The sequence below is a fragment of the Electrophorus electricus genome, chromosome 14 (genome assembly GCF_013358815.1).
Source record: "Electrophorus electricus isolate fEleEle1 chromosome 14, fEleEle1.pri, whole genome shotgun sequence".
NCBI lineage: Eukaryota > Metazoa > Chordata > Actinopteri > Gymnotiformes > Gymnotidae > Electrophorus > Electrophorus electricus.
In genome coordinates, this window is record NC_049548.1 from 6,663,828 (window position 1) to 6,687,879 (window position 24,052).

The window sequence follows — 24,052 nt, forward strand, 5'->3', positions numbered from 1 at the left end:
TCAAGGACACAAGACATTAGACACATTCACTTTTGGAGGCTTGGGCTTTTCTAAACTGATTTTAAAATAAAAAAAAACTACTTATATTTGTATGTACACTAAGATATTTTGCTCATAGAACTTGAATTCTAATGTTATCTGAATTTGTGCAATGAGAGTGACTTTGAATACTGGTAAATACTTCTTGAACTATTGTAATTTTTGCCTGATATAATGGGTCTTGTCCTATGAAGGGTGAAACCATCAGCCATGGGCGTTTCGGTGCCCTTGACAGAGGACTGGTAAGAGCAAAGCCAGCCTCTATTGCAGTGGCGCAATTGGGCTGTCTACAATATGGGTCAGTGCAAGTGTGCTGCTGTAGAGATGAGTGACCCCGTTTGAAAGCTGATTTGGGCTCAGGTTCCTGCATAGCAGGCTGCATTGCGGCTAGCCTTCACAAAGCATCAGAAACTGTTCTGAGGTCAGTGAAAGAAATGGTTCTGTGGCACGCTCCTGGGTTCCCCTTGGCGAGTCCTCTGCATGTGCGATGTGGAGTGATGGACGAGCTGGGGGCCAGTGGGGAGCAGGGGGAGGGGCACTAAACCCCCCATGCACATCTTTCTGCTTTCCCCCTTTTTTCTTTGATAGTGCAAAACCAGACTATGTATAGTACACTTTTGACCTCATTTGACAAGAACATGAACACCTGCCTCCCTCTGAGCAACAAACAGTGAGAGAGTGTGTGTGAGTGTACGTGCATTTTTATCACACATGCCAATGACCATTCAGTCGGATCATAACTTGCCTCAATATCCGCTCATGGAGTGGCCCTCTGCCAGTGTTGCATCATATCATGAGCTGAAGATCAGAACTGGGTGTGACGTGATGACACTGTTAAGGCACTACTGTGCATTTCCTGTTTTAAACAACACTAAAAGTGGTGTTAGACTGAGAATTTCAGAATGAGGACAGGTAACTGAGGGCACACACACACACACACACACACACACACATACACACACAGACAGCAGTGACCCACATAGCTGACAGGTAGTGATGCAGCAGGAGGCAGGTGGTCATCCTGGTGGGCGGGTAAAGCTGTCCTTCTATACACCAGTGTGCACACATGCATGTTTATGAGCACACGCACACTCACATGCATACACACAGATGGTCCCAGTCCTGCCTCCCGTCTGCTGCTCTCAGATCTGACAGAAAGTTCATCTGCAACTGTCCAGAGGGAAGACAGGGATATGAAACTTCTGCATAAATGTATAGTGATTTGGATATTATGAGCGGTACTGAAGGGAACAGAGTAGGGAAATTTTGGTCAGTGTGCTCAGTATTAAAGAAGAGCGACATCTGCTGGACAAACTTGTCAAATGCAACGTTACAGATACTAAGGTCAGCATGGTTTTATTAACCTGCTCTATGATATGTATGTCAACAGACTATAAGGTTTCCTTCACAAGTCTCACCTCAACCCAGCACACACTCTGCTAATATGATAATTCTGAAAAAATGCTCTTCCATATCGTGTGGCTCATGCTCAGAGTGTGCTTAGCTCAGAGGCAAAACTGACCTGAGATAGAAGAGAGGCTAGGTCTGTCATACCTGGCTCTGTCAACTAAGCAAACAGTGATGCTCTGTGCTGAAGCTAATCACTGTGGTATTTGATCAAAAGTGTGACCTAAATGCCTTGCCTCATAAGGCCTTGATAATGTTAACTATATGATAAAGGATGAGACTGTTGAGAGAACAATCTTGGTCCTATTTTGTCAAAAAAGCCAGTAGCAGTTTTATTTGTATGCCAATTTTAATAATTTGGGATTATTTAAGTATGCATTTTCTTGCAGAAAAAAATGGTAAAAAAGCTATTGATTTGTCACTCCTTGCTTCAGGCTACAATGTGCACACATGTAATGGGAGGTTTGGGAATGATGAAGGAAATGATGGAAAATAAGCAGACTATTAGAATATTTGAGTGTTAAATGTAAAGTGTTAAATTATTGTACATGTTTGAAATGGTCCTTTAGAGGAAGTTCATGTAAAATGGATTTGCATGGATGTTTGCATGAAAGTGAGCATGTTACAGATGAAAAATCTAAGAGTGTGCAGCTGAGCAGGTGTCTTATTTAATCAATACTGCTTGCAAGCATATCTATAGAAAGAGCTTATAAGGCAGACCAGTAAAGAGAGACAATAATGATAGTGGGAATTCCCAACACTACAATGTGGAAGAAAGAGCACGGCCTTACCTATAAAGCAGGCCATGTCAGCCACCAATAAAGCTGGATCAGAAGACTTCCAAATGCTGAAAACCTGCCACTGAAACAAATAACCACATCTTTTTTCTTTCAAATGGTCTTTTCTGGAAGTTCAAGTTAGCTGATTGTATTTTGAAAATTAACCATCTGTTTGGCCTTTTGCAGCAAATTTCATGTGGCAAACATTTGAGTTCTGATTGTTAGGTCCATACTTAAAATAAGCCAAAACGTCCATTATATAAAAGAAGGAGACATGGCAGAGCCACCACCAAACTGCATCCTCGGAGCAGTGCTACTGAGTGATATGTATATAATTAAAGCCACTCAATCTAGCACATACAGGGAAGAATTTCAGTACAAGCACTTTAACCACAGTGCAGGGTCTTTCAGATGTCATCCAAAGAGCACCAGCTTAGTGTGCAAATTCTAAAAATGCACAAGAATACATTCTTAGCTTTCTGGTTTCAAAATAGCATTACTTTTATCTATATAATACAGGATTGCAAATATGTGGCTCACACGCAGAGTGCTGTGAGAAACCAAAATATCCTTTAATGAAGTCACACTCGGATTCATTAATTCTGTAAAATATTATGGTCATTCCTGTGTCACACGAGTGAAAGGATCTGTGCAGCAGTTACAACTGATAAATTAAAATAAAGAAGCAAGATCAGAAACACAAACCCATGTTATTACACCTACTTTATTAGAAACTTTATGTAGGTGTACAATTACAAACTCTAGCTCAAGTGGGTGCTGAGTTATATACTTGATTGCCAATAGAAGCCCTGATGTGATAATAGCAGCAATCAAGTCGGAAGAGGGCAGAAGTCAACAAATAAATGTAGGTCTTTATTTGTGGTTATATGGCAAAAATAGAACAGATGTGAATTGTAAACCTTAGAATACACTGACACCGTGATGTTACTGTACAGTAAATAAAGCCAGGAATGAAGCTGAGTAAACAATGCGATGAAAAGGGACAAATCCTCATTCAAATACAGATCCCTCACTTTCATGAACTTCACTAGGATCCACCTTTGTTCAAATATAGTTATAAATTAGGATTATGGTATGATTAGGATTAATATAAAAAATCACATTTTGAAGCCATCCCTCAGTCTCTCACTTCATCATGACTTTGTAACCACTCTACGGAAGGGGTGGGGGTGGTTCAAAAAAAAAAAAAAAAAAAAAAAAAAAAAAAAAAGTTAAGTCAGAGATAGAAAGATGAATCTTGGATAATGCAACCTTCCCTGCCCTTGGTCACCATAATGGGGACTTTTTAAACCACTGAAAACATCCAACAAAGCACACCAGCTGAGCATTGTTTTTAAAACGTGGTTTTTAATTCTGTACATGTAATAAGTGTGATGACAACGTATTGTGTTGATTGCTTTTCAGGTCACAATCTCACGTGCTCCAAAACGTTGCCCATATTGAAAATGGTCAGAAAGCGGCAGTTCAGTCACTCCCATCTTGCTGTAGGCTTTCATTGTACAAAGATTGTTTCACTAGAAAGACAAAACCAGGGCAGAGCACTCATGCTTAGCTGTAAAGAAGCCAATAGACTGCACCTGCCCCAGGATCACAACCCTTCAAAACAGATTTAGAAAAAAAAAATAAAATTGTATTGTAAAATGATATAGGATGATCAGGGCATTCAAGGTACAGGTCACTAGTGGATCATACACTGAAACAAAAGAGGGTTGGGAGAGAAACAAAACGAAACAAAAGAAAGAAAAAATAAAAAGAAAATTAGTATACACCAGGAACATCATGTACAGTTGTTCCTGCTCCTGTGGTAGACGCCCAAGTAGCGAAGCTTCCTTTGAAGATGGCTACCATCTAGTCTACAATCCCCATCCTCCTTTAGAAAAGCTCAAGTGAATAAATGCCGTCCAGCTGGCTTATCTGAACTACAACTTCTGGCCCATTCTGAGAGATATCCTAAAGGGTCCATATTCTCTCCACAATAGGAGAATCCTTTATCCATTATCAGAGCACTCACTACAACACAGCTGTATGCATGGCCACTTAACATGGAAGCCAAGGGGCCCACAAACGTTGGCTATTATAGATAAGGGCACAATATCTGTTCCTACTAAATTCAGGTAATAGGCTCATATATTTCCTGCTCCTCCATCCACAGCTACACTGATGCATAGAATTTTATAGTGAGCATTATATCTCAAAAGTTAGATGTTTGTGTGACAGAGAACAGTACACTCGAAATACACTCAGCTTCCCAAATCATCTATTAGTCATAGGGTTTTTCTGACACTTTAAAAACAATAAAGATTACAATGATGGTAACAAAAATAAAGCAGAACATCACAAGGATGGGTAATAAACAGAGATGGGATGAGTAAGGCCATGGCTGAAAGAGAGAGGTCTAACTGAACATTCATGAAAAGACTTGGAAATTGTCACTTACTTTCATACAGAACGTACTCCATTGTTTTTAAAAAAAATGTTTGGTTCATGCCGCAATGCTGTCCGTTTCTGCTCCCCATCCACACAGCCAACCACCAAGAGTACAGTGCCAGTGCCCCTGCCAACATGCTCATTATCTTGCCTGATCAACACTTTTTTCTGAATAAACTGATCCCTTTATTACTGTCCTGGATGATCTTTATTACTGTCTTGGATGATCTAGAGTAACTGTGGGGAATGGAGAACCAATCAAAACCATCTTACATACATATATGCTAACTGATGTACATGAGCATCCATGGACAGACACACAGACACACACAGACACTCTTCAAAACTCACACCCTCCCCTCAAAAACCAAAACCATGCTGATACCAGAATGGGATAGAGCATTCTTGCTTGACCCAATAATATGTGGCTCATTCCTCACCCTGGAGAAGATTATATTACAGGAGAAGAGATGAGGAGAGAGGGGAAATTAGTTTATTGTTACATCAAATAAAAAGGATAAAGCGCATCTGAATAAAGAGGACGAGGAAAGGGAGGCGCTGGGCTCCTAGCTCAGGAGCTGGCGAATCTCCTTATGCATGTGACACAAGAAATCTACATAAGAAGCCCCACCACTGTTATTCTTATCCTCCACCAGGAAGTGCTTGAAGATGAGCTCCAGTTTATCTTCCTGCTTCACCACCATCAGCTAAAGGAAAGAGAAACTCCAGTTAGGGACAAGTCAGGTAGAGGGACAGAGCATTAGACTATAAATCATGGGCAGTGACTAAAGGATCCAAAAAAGAGAAAAGGGAGTGGAGTGAGATGTATCAAAGTGACAGCAGGGGGCCGAAATGGAACAGCAGAGACGCGCCAATGAAGCGAACAGAAAGCACTGCTGACCATGTAGAACATGAGTACCTTCATATAGCGAGAGCGCTGTGCCCGGAAAGACTCAATAATCTCCCTCAGCCTCTTCGAGTATGGGTTATCCAATATCGGCAAAGATGTCTAACAGTAAAACATATGAGAAACAGGTCTGAGACGAGTAACATTTACAATACATAGGTGACGATATTGACAGCAGCTTATTGCAAGTCATACCATATTGGGGTCTATCTGGCTGAACGCAGGGGCACCAAAGATGTTCTGGAGCAGCTCTTGCTGGGCGTTGGCCCCCACCCAGAGGAAAAGGTTGAGTCCAGTCTCCAGCAGGTACACACCCCCTTTAGATAGCCTCTCCTCAGAGTCCCTTACTGCCACAGGGAGGGCATTACCCTCCACATTCAGCTTGTGCTAGAGACAGATGTAGGGTATTCTTTTTGATACATTTCTAAATATACACTTGTGTGTTTATAAACATGAGCATATAAACATATATAATGAACATATAAAATGCTTGTGCCTGTTTTTGAGCATGTTAAAATGTACATGAGATGCCCCATCAACACAGTCAGAAGCCTAATATTCCATCATTCTTCTGAATGGAAAAGTTGTGTATTTATCAAACGTATACTACAAAAAAAACAAGACTGCCCAAATTGACTAAGCAGGTTTCCAGTTAGGAACTACTATTCAGTTAGTAACTGTTTAGTTCAGAATAGTTAGTGTACTCAGAATATGAAAATCTGCAAAACCACACATCAACTGCCCACCTGAATCTGCTCATAAACACTCCAAGTAGAATGCTGATTCAGCATATGGGCAGAAACTCCTGGAGAGGCTAAAACTGTATTTCTAAATAGTAATTTTGTCCATAATTCATGTTGCTGGAGACATATGCCCTGTGCACATCTCACCACTGGAAGGAGCCGTGGGTAAAAGAACGCGTGACTCTCTGCTACATCCATAGCGCTGACCAGCTGTCTCAGGTAAGCTCGGTCATCCAGGGAGATGTCGGCTCCAGGGTGGAGAATGTCACTCTTCAGCACACAGTTCAGGTACACAGGGAGCAGCTTCATACATTCTGGGAGGATCAGCTGCAAACACAGACGGACACGCACATTTAAGTCATCCACTTTGCTCTTGTCTGCCAACAGCAATTGATTAGATAAATTCAACAATTCATAAAAAACAAAACCAAACCAAACAAGAACCAGAAAAAAGTTCAACTCACCTGTCCAGCAGAAGACGGGCTGGCACAGTTCTTACGGTAGCATGCCAGAATTTGGGCACACTGGTTTATCAGACTGTCTCGGACATTCTTGGTAGGGTTGTTCAGGACACCACGGTATGCTATGAACATACAAACACAAGACAAATGTATTAAATGCATATCTTAGCTTGTACTTGTGTCATTTACCTTTCATTTATAGAGTATTGTGGGCCATGCACAATTTCTTATAAAAAAAAACAAAACAAAAAAAAAAACGTTAGAGACACTTGGATAGTGCTTACTGTAGGTGGGCTAAGTAGATGAGCAACCCATGTTAAGGTGCTTGACAAAATCGAGTCTCACTCACCATACTTGGCAAAGTAGTTGATGATTGTGTCTGTCTCACAGTTCCTGTACAGGTCTGCAAGCTGAGTGCAGCAGTTCACTGCCATGTTGTGGACACGCAGCCTCCGCTGACCGCTGCAGCTGGTGTATAACACCGCGCACTGCACACACACAGGGGGCCGGGGGACACGGACGCCGTCAGTAACAGTCACGGGACATGGCTGTCAGCACACTCACTCCCTCGCCTGCGTTCACACACCTGCATGAGTGCACCTGTCTCCTCGCTGAGCTTGTCGTCGTGCTTGAACTCTACTGTGACGGTCTTGTCACAGTCCAGACCCGCCAGCTCCACATCTGTGGTGTTGCTCATGTAGAACGAACCAAAAAAGTCTGTGGGCCGGATCCCTGGCAGAGCATGATCAGAAAAGCCACATCAGAGCCTGCTCCAACCTGCCAGCCTTTCCTGTGTCCTCAACATGAATCACTTAACTCTCCATATAGATGTGGATATAATGGAGCCAAATAACACACACACAGAAGAAACTCAACTGAAAAAATGTAAAAGGTCTGTCTTTTGTAATAAGAACTGGTAGTCTTACTAGTGTGTGTGTGTGTATGTGCGCGTGTGTGTATGCAGTAAAGCCCCTGTATCACTCACCAGTGCTGGTACGGACCCTCATCACCGCATCAAAGCCCATCTGCTTCTGTACATCTTTCCTCAAATCATTCAGGAAACGCTCTTGGTCAGCTTGGCCCTGGCACACAAACACCCCAATGCATGGTTATTGTCAGCAGCTTACTGACATGCACTTTATGCTGTCCAGACAAAAAGGGTACTTTGTCTTTTAAAGATTTAACAAAACACATTATCCATTCACCTGGAAATAAGTGTATTTATAGATGGAGCCACCAGTTGATGTGGGGACCACCCCTAATGTTGCCACATCCACGTACTGATTAGGGAACAGGAAGAGATCCACACAGCAGCCCTGTGCTACGCACTCCTTTGCCAGGTTAGAGTAGAAACTCACTTGGGCTTGGAATAACGACTGAGGAAACAAGACTGGCAGTCAGTCAATCAAGATATCTGAAACCCCAGATTCATCAATAATTATAAACTTTCTCTTGGACAAATTATCTGCAGCAAAGTTCAGCAATGCCCCAGTGTCATTTCTGCATTCAGATGCATGTTCCAGTTTGAAATAAGAGGATTGCAGAAGAGTACAAGTGTGAGAAGCGATTAGACAGTACCTTTTCTTTATCTGTGCCCACCAGCTTTTTGTCCTCCCTGTTCTTCAGTTTGCCTGGAGCCTCAGCAATGGGTAGAGAGGAGTGGAACACAAAGAGCTTCCCAGCACAGTCTGCAGCCTGTGACACACCCACCAGCCATCTTACTCCACTCATATATTTCGGCATAAGAACGTGGCACATGTGCAAGCTTTTGTACTGTCCAGTACCATCTGATCAATAATTTCATATCCTCACTAACCATAATCAGGGTAAACCAGGGTAAAAGTTTTAAAGATGTGCAGTAAGGTCTGTAATTACCTTGAGTGCTTCCAGCCCTGCTTGGATAACAGGACCAAACACAGTCTCTGTCTCTCGTGTATCAGCAAACATGTCAGGAATCTGGTCCAGCAAACTGTGGGACAGGACACCATCTTTATTAGCCATGTTTAAAAAAAAAAAAATAAAAATCTATTCATCACCGTTCCCTACAGGAATGGTCAAGCGTACCTCTCAATGACGACCCTGGACTCTGCAACATTGACGAGGAAACCGTCCAGCAGGGGTACAAACATGTCCGCCACATCTGAGACGACCATCATCTGAGGCTGGGCCAGAGAGGCCTTCACATTATAGAAGTGCAGGACTTTGTTGTAGGTTACGAAGCCTACTCGGATATTGGAAGCCACATTAGGGTTCTCTCTAAAAGAATACACGCAGCCACACGAGGCAGTTAAGCATCTGAATGATGGAAGCATTTCCCTTTCTTGAGAAAAGCTTTCCAAAACTTGTACTAACTGTTGTGAATTGGTACCTGGGCAAATAATCCAACAATGTCTTGAGCTCCTGGCATACAATTGCCACCATGCCGTTTTTCACAGCATTGTAGGACACATCAATCAAGAAGATGAAGGCAGGAGGCTGAGGAATCTTGTTGTTCTAAAAATTAGGAAATAAAATAAAGTACATAAATACAAACACCAAAACTTTAAAACCTATTCTAGGGGGCTCTTGTAACTTCAGTAATTCATTGAAGTCAAACTGGGAATGCACACCTTACAATAGTCCACTGTGGCTAGGAACTCATAGCTGCCCATGGAGAGCTCTGGTCTGTCGTAGCAGTCTACACGCTTCCCTGTGTGGTCCAAATGCTGGAAGTAATGGGGAGGAACTGTGACGAGAAAGGGTTAAAAACAATTAACAGTGATGAGCAACAAAAAAAAATCCAGGCATTTTCTGACAAGCATGTTTGAGATTTAGGTGTGACCAAACAAGTCAGTCATTCAAAGGAGTCAGTCAGTTACCTGATAGAAAGGTCACTCTTTTGAAGTTAATGTACTGCTGCCTACGACAACTAATGACTAATGGACCATAAAAACGTGTCAGGCTCACCCTCTGTCACACAGCTGCAGAAGCCACACTGGAAGCGCCGGCCGCCCTCAATGAACTGCATGTAGGGACACATGTAGGCCTTGCAGCGATTACAGCGGATCGGACCGCTTTCCCCATGGTCAACTATATAAGGGCCATTCTGGAAGGGGAGAAAATGTGTGAGTCAGAAAATCAAACAAGCCAACCCCCATTAGCTTCTACAAAAGAGCAGCAAAGAACAAAGAGGAAAAGAAAGAAATGAGAGAAGGCTAAAAGTAGACAATACCTGTCTGATTAAACATGAACAAGTTAATTCTACTCAACTCTGCACTTAGACAACAAGTAGGACTATGAAGAGCAAGCTGAAAGCAGAGAGCTGTGTCTATGACACAGTGGACAGTGAAGCGGTGTCTCACTTCGTCTAGAGGCAGAGTAGCCAGCGGCTTGATGACTGCGGCCAGGGGCACCTGGGACTGTTTTGCCATGTCTGAGGTACAGGGCATGTTATAGGCTGTGCAGCGGATAAAACGTGGACTGGCATTCCCTGTGAGCAAGCATCATAAATCACCCTTTATTACTTAATTAAAAGAGACAAGTCATTTTACATATTCAAATGAATGGGGCTGAAGACTATGGCAAGTCTTTGAGGCAAAAACAAGGAAATACATGTTTAACACATTTGTACAATTTTGCTCATCAAAGTTTCTTTTCAAAATTTTCTAGAAATGTATACTCTCAGCCAACAAAAAGCCATAAATGAAGACATGCATGAGTGGAATATCTTCAAGGATGATAACGAACAACGAAAATGACGCATGTCAACACACATCCTAGATCATCCTAGATAATTATCTAGTAAGGTGTGCCTACCTTACCACTTTGATATAGCTAATCAACAAGGAAAAAACCAGGGCTGTAACAACTACACTGTTTCTTACAAAAAACCTATTTAGTGTCTACAGAGGAAGAAGTAAATCTCATGTTTCAATCAAATAAAAGCACACATCTTAAAAAGAGGGAAAGAAAGAAAGACTGCACAATCTTGCCTGTCTTGCTAGAAGTATGAACACCTTTTAATAACTTTCTTTATCTACCCTTTAAAATATCAGCATATTAACGTGTTAGCATGTGGTCTCCCTTTTAGGTTACCAGCTTGTCCAAATGTAAATGTATCAAAATTTTGTTACATGCTGGTCTCAAAGGTGCTAGTATATTAAAGCAGTGTTTTAGTTTGGGAGATTGGCAGGAGTTGGATGGGTGCTGGGAGACAGAAGACTAGGACATGCCTGAGCCATTTTGGTTAGACTTACGTTGTGTGGAGTGGCACTCAGGCAAAATGACACTATGTTCTGGATCATGTACATCCCCACATTATGCATTTTGCACTAACTTTATTTTAGTTTGTCATTTTCGTTTGTTGTTTTTGGTTCGTTGAATGTGAGGTGACTGCTTTGCAGTCATGTTGCATGTAAATATTTATCTTGACAGGCAAGTATTAACAAGCAATTCCATAGCTTTTGCCCCAGTGGCTTTCCATACAAGACTATTGACAATGATTACAAATAAAACTGTAATTAGCCTCTAATTAATGCTATGTTGAATACCATGCTGTTGTATAGACAAAATGTCACAGTGTGGTAATACTGCATTTTCTCAGATCAGCACAGATTATGCTGCAACGACTGACGATAAAATGATAAAGTTTCACCAACACCTCTTACCTTGATCTTTAACCTGGAACTTAGTAGTGACGAGGGGTGGGACCTGACCTCTGACCCCAGTAACAAAAGGCTCATTGCCTTTGTTTAATTTGTCATCCTCAATCACCTGAATCTGAAACACCAATCACAAACAATACAGTGATCAAACACCAGAAAACTCACACAAACACTCAACTGATCCCATGTGAAAATTAAGAAATCTCTTCATGTCACTGTTGGATATAACAGCATGTAGATGTTTTTTTACAAAGATAAATGTAAATCAGTAAAGCTATGTATTTATTCATTCCACTACTGAGTAGGGCATGCAAAGGATAAAACTAGCTCGCATGCAAGGAGACGAGGAGGGGTCTGGACCAGGTGGTTACCAATGACCTGCCAATGGTCTCAGTCAGCCACCATATAAATGATACTCAAAGAGCCATTTATACCTTACTATTAACCCTAGCACTACAAATGCAACAGATTTCCCTTATAATCTTATATGTAATTACTTGAGTTATTAGTTCCAATTCCAAAAGTGCTCAGTGGTTAAGGTACTTCACTAGTAATCAGAAAGCTAACTACCAGTTCAAACTCCACCACTGAACTTGCCACTGTTGGACCCTTGCGTAAGGTCCTTAACCCTCGACTGCTCAAACTGTATTCAGTCACAATTGTAAGTCAAATTGGATAAAAGAGTCAGCTAAATGCCATAAGCAAAGGTATATGCAAGGGGGAAAACATCAAGTTAGCATAGCACAGAATCACCACTGCACCAATTACTTGTTTAAACTACATAACAACAAATAACGGTGAGCAGGTCTCAACAGGGTCATTGGCATTAGTGGGAGGAGGGCCAGAAGGAGAATGAGTACTGATGAGAGATTAGTGCAACAACACGGACGTGCAGAGACGCAAGGCACTTACTGGGCTGGGAATAGCGTCTGGGTCTATTCTATGTCTTGTTTTCTGCACAGGCGGTATGTCAGAGGCTTGCTTTATATTTTAATAATTTAGTCCAGCAAATTAAAGAGGAGAGAAAAGCCAAAACAAAAACAAAAAGAGCAGAGAAAGGAAGATAAAACAGAAGTGTAACCACAGTTACAGAACCTCTGCTTCAAAGACTAGAATACGATAATTAATCACATTGTTTAGAGAGCAATACCAGTGAACATGGATGCAGATATTGCCAGCGACACATGCAATATTCAAGCAAAGCCATTTTTTAAGCCTTGACAGAATCTGTTTATGTTATCTCGCCATGGTGCATGCACATCAGACACAGAAGACTCCAGAGCACGACCTTGCTTACACAGACCACTAGACATACTATAACTCATTACTCCCATAAACACATGGCTATAATAATATTAAAAAAACCTTTTTTTTTAAAATGAATACATGCATGTATGGCAAAAAAGCTATGTTCATTGCTAATTACTCTTGGGGATAAAATGTTAATGGACCTCCACAATGTACAACTGTTTTAGATGGTGAACATGAATGTGTGAGTGTGTTTGAGAGCATGTTTGCAGAGCATACACATACCGGGCTGGGGATGGAGTCTGGGTCGAGCCTCTTCGGTGCAGGAGCAGGAGCTTGGGCAGGAGGCTGAGCTACATAGCTCTGCTGTCCAGGGTATTGGCCAACATAGCCTGGCTGAGGACCTCTCACTTGTCCAAAAGCACCTAAATGGAAACACATTTATTACAAACACTGCTATCAAAAGGATGAAAATGATTTGATATCCACAGCAAAGTTAATTCACACATCACAAAATTATACTCATGAACTTGAATTTTAGCGATATTTTAAAAATTCATAGTGATGCTGTTGATACAACAGTAATTTATGGACAGAGATGTTCAGGTTTTACTGTGACTTAGTATCACCTAGTTAATTTAACTAATTTATTCAAACTGCTGGCTTGAGTTCTCTGGTAAATGCAGTTGGAAAGAAAATGCTGGGAAGACATATCTGAACATACATAGCTCTTTTTCAGAACATATCCAGTAGAAGCTGATGCAACTACAAAAGCTAGCATGACAAAACTGAACAAATATCTCTGTGGAATTTTGATCAAGTTACACTCCATAAAATTTACGTTCATAAAATGTAGAACCAATCAGCGAACTGCTATGTTACTAAGCTGTCCCACCTGAATGATTCTGTAGCTCTGAGCACAGTTCGCTAACTGAGCTGAGAAAACTGTGCTGAGCGTGGCTTGCAGGCGCTCTACCCATGCGTTAGTCCATACTCAGAATTGTTTAGCAATACAGGTACTTACCATTCTGCTGAGGTGGGTAGCCCTGCATGCTTGGCTGTGCTGGTGGTCCTGCCATGTTTACAGGTGGGGGACCAGGCAGCATACCAGGCTGTGGGGGAGCTACATGGTTTGTTTGGGATGTTGGAGGCCCTTGAGAGGTCATGGGGGGCCCCTGAACACCTGGGTGTGGGACCCGGAGAGGAGGGCCTCCTTGAGGTGGAAATCCAGCAGCAGTGGTGGGCTGTGGTGGTCCTGAGTGGAAAGGGTTGGGCTGAGACACAGGAGGCTGTTGTGGCATGGGTTGTGGATACTGAGAAGGAGAAGACGTGGGTGGGGGCCCTCCAGAAAAGGTAGAAGGCTGGGAAGTGAGAGGCGGTGCTCTAGGATGAGAGGCCTGCGTTGTGGGAGGTGGGCCTCCGTAGGATGCAGTGGAAACTGGGGGTGGGGCTGAAGTAAACTGAGGCTGTGAGGGAGGATGGGCTTGAGAGAAAGACTGCTGAGAGCCAAGGGGTGGGGCAGGCGGCTGGGCAGGACCAGCTGCAGAAAAAGGCGGGGCTGCACCTGGGAAAGGCTGCGGAGGAGTAGGAGGAGCCCCATAAAATGGTTGTGGTGCTGTCTGAGCCACACTGTCAGGGGGCAGAGGCTGAGAGTGGACAGCAGATGACGGGGCAAACGAGGAAGGTGCTGAAGGTGTATAAGCAGCAGATGCAGAAGCCTGGGAGACTGTGGGAGGAGCTGAGGGGATAAAGATTGTTCTTTAATAAAGGCAAGAATACTTTCTCTTCACAAACTTATACCTAACTAAAGTCAGCCAAGAAGAACTCACCATATCCTGGACCAGCAGGGGATGGTACAGTGGACCCAATCTGCATGCCTGACATCTGATTAGTCATCTGCTGCATACTGGTTGGTGGTGCACCAAACGGTTGGTTAAATGAAGACTGAGGGCCAGAGAGCTGCATTGTTCCATGAGTGTACTGCTGAGACACTGAAGGCCTAAATAGTGGCGGGGGGGATTAATGAAAACTTCAAATCGGGGCTTGGCCACTTCCAGCTACACAATCATAAGCCTCTGACATTTTTGTCCACAGCAACAAATTACTAAGTTACCAAACTTTAGTAGCATTGTAGAAAAATGCAATATGATTCTAAATACATTTTACAAGTTTTCTTGGATATATATTTTTTACGATGCTCCTGAAATCCAAATTATAGTCTCCAAAAGCCTCAAAACTCTCAGAAAAAGATAATGAAATATAATTTAATATTTTAGTTGTGCCTACAATAGAAGATAAGAAAAGTCAAGAATGGCCTTTTGAGGAAGAGCCATTCCTGCTGATTTCAGACATAGCACTTCTTCATGAAAGTGTCATTTCAAGAGAAGCAGCTCTCGAAAAGGAAACCTCTCAGCAGGACTGCTCAAAATACTGACCTCTGCTGCAGAGCAGCCATAGGTGGTGGTCCATTCTGTGTGTCACCCTGCCCAAACTGCGAATATGCCTGAGTACCAGACACTGGAGGGGGCCCGGAGGTGGGCGGTCCTCTCATACCTTCAGAATAAGAGGGGGGTTATGCCTTAGATATTTACCTTTAAATATTATAATTCCCCCAACACCTGAAGAATGCTTACATCACAATCATTATAGAAGTATGCCACTACATGCATTTCATTCTCAGTATGGTGCAAAAAAACCATCCACTGACTATGTAATTAAGCAACATAAAATGATTTTTAAGTAAAGACTGATACTTTTTCATGACCCCCCCGCTCTGATTAGTTGACTTGATGACAATGTCACTGACTTTTCAGATATTGTTTTGGAGGAAAAGAGAAAGCTGTAAAATGCCATAAATTGGTGAATGTGAGGGACAGTGGATATGGCTGGGTAATTGTCCGACTGTGAGTAATGGTCACAGTACAAGGACATGGGTCCATAATGGTATAATGGGATCCCACTGTCTCTGTAAGCCTGCAGGTAAGACATGACCCAGCTGTCCCACACAGTCACTATGAACCACAGGGAACAAGGAAGAGAACAGACTGCCAAGCAGAATTAAAGCTGTTACCTAAGTCAAGAGGAGAGGGAGAGGACAGGTCAGAGACTAAGTTTGTTGCAAGAGCCTTAGAAGAAAAGCTTGCATAAGGAGAATATCCTGAAATACAAAAGAAAGAAAGAAGTGAAAAAACAGGTTATGTGAGAAACAGAAAATAGAAGCCACAGGCACAGGTGGGATGATTCAATCTTGACTGGCATTTTCAAAATTTCTGCTCAAGTATTCCCTGCAACAAAACTAATTACAAATAGACAATGCAAATTAACTAAAAATATATTTTATTTTAATTCAGTTTTTAGTAGGTCTATGTATTTAGTATGGCTATGTAAAAGCATTTAAGCACTCAATTCCTGAAAATTGTGATCCAAGTTTCAGAAGTGGTTACTGATGTAATATTAGCAGTGACATATCCATCAGTGTCTACATAATCACCTTGCGGTGGGCCTGGTTGGTAGGTGGAGGCAGGCCCATTGTATGGTGCGTATGGGGTCGGATAGCCCCCTGGCACATGCTGGTTCCCATAACCAGTCTGTTGGTAGCCCTGGTAGCCAGACTGTGGCTGCCCATAAGGTGAGGCCATGTGAGGTTGCTGGTTGACATTCATTTTCAGTTCATCCCTAAATCTAGGGGGCAGGTTGTGGTAGAGAAAGAAAGGGTAAACTAAGCAGCCAAGCATTCTTTAGGAAAGTCTTATATTCTCTGGACTGTTATATTTCAGTGAATATGCTCCAACTCAAACTTCAGACATACTGGTACACATCTCATATTTCAGATAATGTTACAGAAAATTGTGAAAAATTCCCTGATGATGGACATGCCTACAAACAAAATGATCTAAATAACCAGTCAAGAAGCAAGAAAAACATATTTAACCTAGTATGCATAAGCACTTTTTTTTCCTCACCCAAATATATCATACAAAACAATGAAGGAATGAAATCAGAATTTTGGGGTATAACAGTTACTATCTAAAATGGAAATTGAACTATACATGTTTTCCATCTCACTTGATATTACGGCTACAGCTCATGAACTGATATTTCCTAGAATAAATTCTCTCCTTTTCTACAGCAATCTCTCAAACGTCACTATTTTTAAAAGCTGGCAACCAGGTAAGTCTTAGGTATTTAAGTCAGTCATCGTATGATACGAATGGACCGACAGGAAAACCGCTAAAAGAATCGTGTCAACTAATCACGCCACAGGAGGCCTTGTATATCCAATACGACATTTGCTGCAAATTGCATATGTGCCTCCATGCCAATTATAACACTAAAAAACCAAAAACAATCTCGTACTTTAAAACAATGTAAGTACTTTGGATTGGGAAGTAAGAAGCATTCACGCGTCGCACGTCCCTTACTGTTGCTATACTGATGGGCAGCGAGTAATAACAGCGCTAGCAACAACAGAACACGCTTTTGAATAATTAAATGAACTTGACACCGTAACAGTATACAGACCCCTGTGTACGCCAAACGTCATAGACAGTCCCAGCTATTTAAAACACTTAAGCAGCAACATGAAATGACAGCCCGGACGAATGTGCAAACGTTTAGTGAATTTCGTTTGTCTGCAGCTAATAAGCTCAAGTTTGGTGGATGGGCCTTTCCTAGCTTTGTTTTATCTAGCTTACCTACAGGTTTATAGCAGGCCGATAAGACTCAATTAGCGTTATTCGTATTGGCAAAAAGTCTTCTATATTGGGGATAATAATAATAATAGCGAGATAATGTAACCTAGCTTAACTATCTCCTATAACTATCTGCCTAAACTAGCCTGCTAGGTCATCGCCTAGCACTACTAACCAATTAGCTTGCGATCCTAGCTAGACAGCTAACGTTAAGTTTTCTAGAACTTTGCAAGTTAGCTAACTTGCTATCTACCTAGCTAACAGTACACATCAACCGTAAACAAGTTAAACTCTAGCCAGCTAACCAAATGACTTAATAAACGCAATACGCAGTATAAATAGCTAGCAGGCTAGCTAGCTGGATGTCTGAAGGTAAGGGTAAGCGGAAGAATATTACTGGGCCCTAGCACTAAGCCTAGACAGCTAACGCTAGCTAACTAGCCAGCTTGCTCACTGACTTAAATGTTAGGGCTAGCAATGACAGGTTAGTGGCCAAGCTCCGTTGACTCAATAAAACGATTTAGCTTCCTAGCTAGCGTTCATTAAATGACAAACACAGACCTTTAGTGAAGCCAGTTACCGATGACACTACAGCTAAATCAGATGTCTGGTGATCGTCTATTCCAGCAAGCCGACTAGCAGCCAAGCCCAAACCTGGACAGCTCAAAAGGGTAGCGCTAACTTAGCTAGGTAGCTATAGCCTATTAGCCCAGAATTCGCTTTTTAACACTTACTTTCAGTATAGCCATGTATTAAAACGAACGAGCCAACAGTACAACTGCTCCTGTTTCTAGCTGATTACCGAGGTTGGCAGCCTTTTACAGAAAGATGAACACAAACGTCGTCTGCTAGAAACGATGTCACCGCAACCTGTCGGTAATCCCTTCCACCTCGACTCCTCCACTCGTCGCAGATCATTTGCAGTAACATTTGCACCGGAAGCATAGTAACTTTGTGCCACGTCCACATCCGGATCCGTGAAGACCGTTTAGCACGTCATCTGTCATAGCTTTAACGCAGTGAACATGTCTGTGTTTGTAACAAGAGATCGCAGGTTATGTGTTAATGTGGCGTGACAAGTGGCAAACAGTCAGCAGGAAAAGGGTGTGGAAAGACCCTTATAATAGACATCTCTTGTATTTCGACAGAATCGAGGCGATTCCGTCTGTGATGGAGTCTGGGAGTAGCTAGAAAGCTGACAGGGTTATAGGCTTCGGTCTTTAGACTGCACACGTTTAGAGCGTTTCCCTATATGGCAGGACAGTCGTGTCTAACAGTGAATATTATTTAGCCCAGTGCATTAATGTAAATCGTTCTTAAACGTATGGTACGGAGGAAGTTATAGTCTTAATGAACCGTAACGAATATTTACAAAATTTTAATTTCTGTTACTAAGGATACCGTCGCAGATAACATTCCAGGACCCGCTATGGAATCTCTTGCTTTGTCAAAAGGCAAAAAATTAGTCCATTTGGATTTAAAGGGTGCTCCTCCTCGAATGAACTACTTGCGTGAGGTAAAACTTCACCAATCCTCTGGGGGCTATCTACATCGTTTAGTCTCAATAAAGCACTAGATTATACCATGACCATGTCTTCTCAGATCATCAATCTTTTTGCTGACCTTGGTGCAAATGGAATACTGATCGAGTATGAGGATATGTTTCCCTATGAGGGAGAGCTGAAGATTCTTCAGTCAAATTCTCATCCACCCTATAGGTAAATGAATTGGTGCCTCAAAATGCTAACCTAACATAAATATTATATCTTTTATGCACATATAATGCTGGGGAAAGGTTGTCTAAAGTCCTTCTCACTGATCTTACAGCCGTGAAGAAATAATTTCTATTCAAGATATCGCATATTCCAGAGGGTTGGAAATAATTCCTTTGGTGCAGACATTTGGACACCTTGAAGTAAGTGAATGAAGGGAATTTTAATTGTCATAAGAATCATGCAAGATGATAATCCTGCATTCATTTAAAGTTATATGTGATGCAACCTGACAAGTTTGTGATACTGTCTCAGCATGGTGTCTGCATATTCTTTTTAATTCTTCTATTCAGTTTGTCCTGAAACACAGCATCTTTCGGAAGTTACGAGAGGTAAGCCACTGCCTGGGCACCCTGAATCCACACATCAAGCAAGGAGTCACTCTTGTCATGGAGATGTTGCATCAAGTTATGGAGCTCCACCCTAAAAGTACAGCCCTACATATTGGGGCAGACGAGGTACAGCTCAAACCTGAACAGTGAATGTTGAAACCCATATTTTAAGTCACATGTTTTGATCTTTCACTGTAAATGTGTAATAGCTTTTTCCCTATTTGGGCAATTTTTAAACTGGGCCACCTGCCCCATTTAGTGTTTTGTTTCTCTTGTTACTGTATTAAATAGGAAATCTTATCACTGTACTAATTTTAAATAGCATGGAAATGGAGCACACAGCAAATGAACACAATGTTGTTGTTTATTTCCTATTTGTAAAAATCACCTACTATAAGAGTCTGGTTTGTAGTATGTGCTGTTTCTTTTCATAGGTTTACATGCTGGGTCAAGGAGAACAATCTAAGGAGTGGCTTACCAATCCAGGGTACAATATTCACAAACTGTTCCTCAGTTATATCACTAAGGTGGCAAAAGGCATTCGGGAGAGCCACCCCAGCCTCAGTGTGATAATGTGGGATGACATGCTTAGAAGAATGACCTCTGACACTATTAAAGGTAAACGATTAGAACAGTGCTGCTTTGGTTTTGCTTATTGAGTGTACATAAAAGTAAATTGCCAGCGTAAACCTGAGATAAACTTTACCGGAGCATATACATATCTTCAGTAGACCATTCAATAAAATATGTAAATTTCTGTGTACTTTAGAGCTTCTAGAGTATTAAAATGAAGTCATAACAACAAGCAGTGTCATTTAATTAAAAAGTACATCCTGATGTCTGCCATGTGTCAGCTCATTAAATAAGTTTAGTATAAGGTTTTCTCTTTTTAAAATTTTTTATTTTACTAATTTAGAAAGTGATCTTGTTGGACTAGTGCAACCCATGCTTTGGGACTACAGCCCTGTTTTGGATGTGGCCAACAATAGTAAGTTTTCTTTTGCTATGCCACTCAAGAAAGTTTATTTCTCAGTAGAAATATGTTAATTATCTGAGAGAACTGTTCAGTATTTTGTTATGTATTGACAATTGTTAATTTGGTTTTTCTTCCATCTCCCCATCCAGTTCAGCTAATGGAGAAATACAGATCTGCAGGATTATCAAAGCAGTGGGTTGCAAGTTCTTTCAAAGGCTCTACCACTGTATACACCTGTGTGACTAGTACACAAAGGCACGTGGACAACCATCTTCAGTGGTTAAGAGTGGCTTCTGGCCTCTCACCTGGGATTGATCTACAGGGCATTGCATTAACTGGGTGGCAAAGGTATTTGTATGATATTTAAGGTACATTTATTGATATTTAAGTTTTCATAGGAGTTTGCTAGCCAGTTTTCAATGTTTCTTTTGTGCATGTCTTCTGCCACAGATATGATCACTTGTCTGTTTTGTGTGAACTGATGCCTCTCAGCTTGCATTCACTTGCTTCATGTCTACAGACTCTTCTCCATGGTCTGTCCATATTATTCTGCCCCTTTTTTTTTTGTGTAAAAAAATGTTTCCATATATAACATTTAACAATTTAAGAAATATTATCAGTGCTATTATGTTTTATAGATCCTACTTAGATGATCACTCAAATCTGTACATTCTGTTATCACTGATTGTGTGGTAGGAAGCTTTACTCAAGAAGCTCAAAACAAGGTGATGGAGGCATTGGGAACTGGTACAATTGACGTAAGCGACATAGAGAGGTATTTCACATTCATGTACCAGAGACGCAATTTAATGGAAAATCAATATTTTTTTTATTCAAATACTCAGGCTATTCTACTGTTGCTGCACAAAAATACCCACAACTAAATTAGCAGAATTAGAAACTAGGTAGATTAATGGGTAAATCGATAGCAAGGACTATAGAATCAAAAATGTGAAACCTTAGCAAATTGAGGTTACTGTCATGGCTGATTTTACCTAGCTATGGAGTGCCTGGACAATGTCCATGTTAGCTCATGTTTTTGTTGTTGAATTTATATGGAATGTTCTTATTGCCATAAGTAGCATTAAAGAGGGCATAAAAGTTGTTACAAATATTTCTTTAATGTAGGTCTGTTGTCCCTTTCAGGTTGTCTAAGGGTAGCACCTGCTCCTACACGGGGATGAAACTAGCTGAAATCATTGTACAGTTAATGGCAATGTTGGAGTCTCAAGAAATGAGAGACTTTGAAAGCAGTATGTAAGTTGAGAATGTCGGTAAAACAGATATATTGGTGATAAGGAAGAATATGTGAATGTTAAACAAGCCAAGATACTAATTTAAATTAAAGATTTTTCTTATAAAATTACTCCTTAGGTATGTGAGAGGCTGGTTCAGTCCTTACCACAGACAGAAAAAGATCGTTAACCCACTTATTGCAGAGCAAATTCAGAAGCAGGCCAAAATGTAAGCTTCTTTAAATATTTCTAAACTGTACTTTAACAGTTAAGTTTTGCACTTTGTATAGACAGAATTGATTCAGTAAAAGAAAACAATTAGCTTTACATGTAATTGGTTTTGCACTGTTTAGTTTTAGATCATGACCCTTCAACATATCACAGCATCTTGTGTCTCTTTCACATCAAAATAAAAGACAAAACCCTTCTCTTCCCCCAGGTATGTGGAAGCTGTAGAGCTTAAGGTGCTAGAGGTGAGCCAGGAGATGTGCTTACTCTACCCAGCCTCAACAGTGGAAGAATGGGTCACACAGCATGTTACTCCAGTGCTGAAACCACTACAGGACATACTGAAGGATATCCACACTGCTATGGAGGACATGAGACTTTCCATTAATGACTCCTGAAGCTGAAATTAGAGTGCTTAGATGTATTCCTGAAATGTATTGAAATTCATGTAAATGATTCCTTTTAGTAGCATGGTGGCTGGATGCTACAGTGGTGTAAAATGTTTGCCCCCTCCCTGATAAACATGCACCAAAAAAAAAAAAGCTATCATATTTAAAGTGTTTCAGATCATACAATTTTAAATATTAGACAACTCATGCAAACACAAAATGCAGTTTTTAAATGAAAGTTTTTATTAAGGGAAAAAAATCCAAATGTTCCTGGCCCTGTTTCAAAAAGTGATTGCCCCCTAAACCTAATAAATTTCAAGTTTGGTTTATGTCATGTACAGTCATACATGCTATAACTTGCAGTGAAATGGTTTCATGAGTGCCCTGTCCAAACTGAGTGGTTGGGCAACCCTTAGCAGCAACAACTCCAATCAAGTATTTGCGATAACTGGCAATGAGTCTTTTACAGTGCTGTGGAGGAATTTTGGCCCACTCATCTTTGCAGAATTGTTGTAATTAGGCCACATTGGAGGGTTTTTGAGCACGAACTGCCTTAAGGTCTTGCCACAGCATCTCAGTCAGATTCAGGTCAGGACTCTGACTAGGCCTCTCCAAAGTCTTCATTTTGTTTGTTTTTCTTAAGCCATTCAGAGTTGAAATTGCTGGTGTTTTGGATCATTGTCCTGCTGCAGAACCCAAGTGCGCTTCAGCTTGAGGTCACAAACAGATGGCCAGACATTCTCCTTCAAGATTTTTTGGTAGACAGCAGAATTCATGGTTCCATTTACCACAGCGAGTCTTCCAGGTCCTAAAGCAGCAAAACAGCCCCAGACCATCACACTACCACCACCATATTTCTGTTGGTATGATGTTCCTTTTCTTTTACACCAGATGTAATGGGACATACACCTTTCAAAAAGTTCAACTTTTGTTTCGTCAGTCCACAGAGCATTTTCCCAAAAGTCTTTGGGATCATCAAAATGTTTTGTGACAAAACTGAGATGAGCCATGAACACTGACCTTAACTGAGGCCTGCAGTTTTTTAGATGTTGTTGTGGGGTCTTTTGTGACTTCTTGGATGTATCACTGCTGCACTCTTGGGCTTATTTTGGTTGGGCAGCCACTCCAGGGAAGGTTCACCACTGTTCCATGTTTTCACCATTTGTGGATAATGGCTCTATCTGTGGTTTGCTGGAGTCTCAAAGCTTTAGAAATGACTTTATAACCTTTTCCAGACTGATAGAGTTCAATTACTTTGCATCTCAGGTGTTCCTGGATTTCTTTGAATCACAGCATACTGACTCACTTTTGATGATCTTTTGGTCTACTTCACTTTGTCATGCAGGTCCTATTTAAGTGATTTCTAGATTGAGAACAGGTGTGGCTACAGAAATTGAACTCAGGTTTCCAAAGATGTCATAAACCACAGTTAATTTTTGTTTTTTTAAGAGGAGAGGAGGGGGCACGCAATCACTTTTTCACACAGGACCATGTAGATTTGGATTTTTTTAAATAATAAAAACCTTCATTTAAAAACTGCAGTTTGTATTTACATGTGTTATCTTTGTCTAATATTTAAATTTGTTTGATGATCTGAAACAATAAGTGTGACAAACATGCAAAAAAATGAGATATCAGGAAGGGGGCAAACACTTTTTCACACCACTGTGTTTGTTAGAATGGCTGTTGATTTAAGTCCTGGGTACAGTGCCAAAGGGTATAGACTAGGTCCCAGAGGACACATGTTATTTACA

General features: G+C 41.2%; 2 protein-coding genes across 8 annotated transcripts; one reads left to right on the forward strand and one right to left on the reverse strand.

Moving 5' to 3' along the window:
* Positions 1–3,077: 3,077 nt before the first annotated feature.
* On the reverse strand, positions 3,078–18,292 carry sec24c (SEC24 homolog C, COPII coat complex component). 7 transcript variants are annotated; one of them, XM_027013331.2, is made up of 25 exons: positions 18,169–18,292; positions 16,166–16,356; positions 15,746–15,832; positions 15,111–15,228; positions 14,505–14,674; positions 13,700–14,413; positions 12,961–13,100; positions 12,340–12,408; positions 11,431–11,542; positions 10,126–10,253; positions 9,731–9,869; positions 9,394–9,509; positions 9,153–9,277; positions 8,849–9,040; positions 8,660–8,753; positions 8,363–8,479; positions 7,990–8,160; positions 7,770–7,866; positions 7,371–7,516; positions 7,134–7,272; positions 6,788–6,906; positions 6,471–6,650; positions 5,776–5,967; positions 5,593–5,682; positions 3,078–5,380 (listed from the first exon to the last, which is right to left on the reverse strand). In XM_027013331.2, exons 1-25 carry the CDS (start codon positions 18,282–18,284, stop codon positions 5,240–5,242), a joined length of 3,903 nt encoding a protein of 1,300 aa, XP_026869132.2. In that variant the 5' UTR covers positions 18,285–18,292; the 3' UTR covers positions 3,078–5,239. The 7 variants fall into 7 exon arrangements, with proteins under 7 accessions (XP_026869132.2, XP_026869136.2, XP_026869134.2 ...); XM_027013335.2 differs by having other exon boundaries at positions 18,101–18,262; XM_027013333.2 differs by lacking the exon at positions 15,746–15,832.
* A 48-nt stretch (positions 18,293–18,340) lies between these two features.
* Positions 18,341–22,506, forward strand: hexdc (hexosaminidase (glycosyl hydrolase family 20, catalytic domain) containing). The gene is made up of 13 exons (XM_027013340.2): positions 18,341–18,470; positions 18,763–18,882; positions 18,969–19,084; positions 19,194–19,281; positions 19,432–19,596; positions 19,905–20,088; positions 20,387–20,458; positions 20,596–20,794; positions 20,897–20,979; positions 21,143–21,221; positions 21,593–21,703; positions 21,821–21,910; positions 22,121–22,506. The coding sequence occupies exons 1-13, from the start codon at positions 18,432–18,434 to the stop codon at positions 22,305–22,307; spliced, it is 1,533 nt and encodes a 510-aa protein (XP_026869141.2). The 5' UTR covers positions 18,341–18,431; the 3' UTR covers positions 22,308–22,506.
* Positions 22,507–24,052: the final 1,546 nt, after the last annotated feature.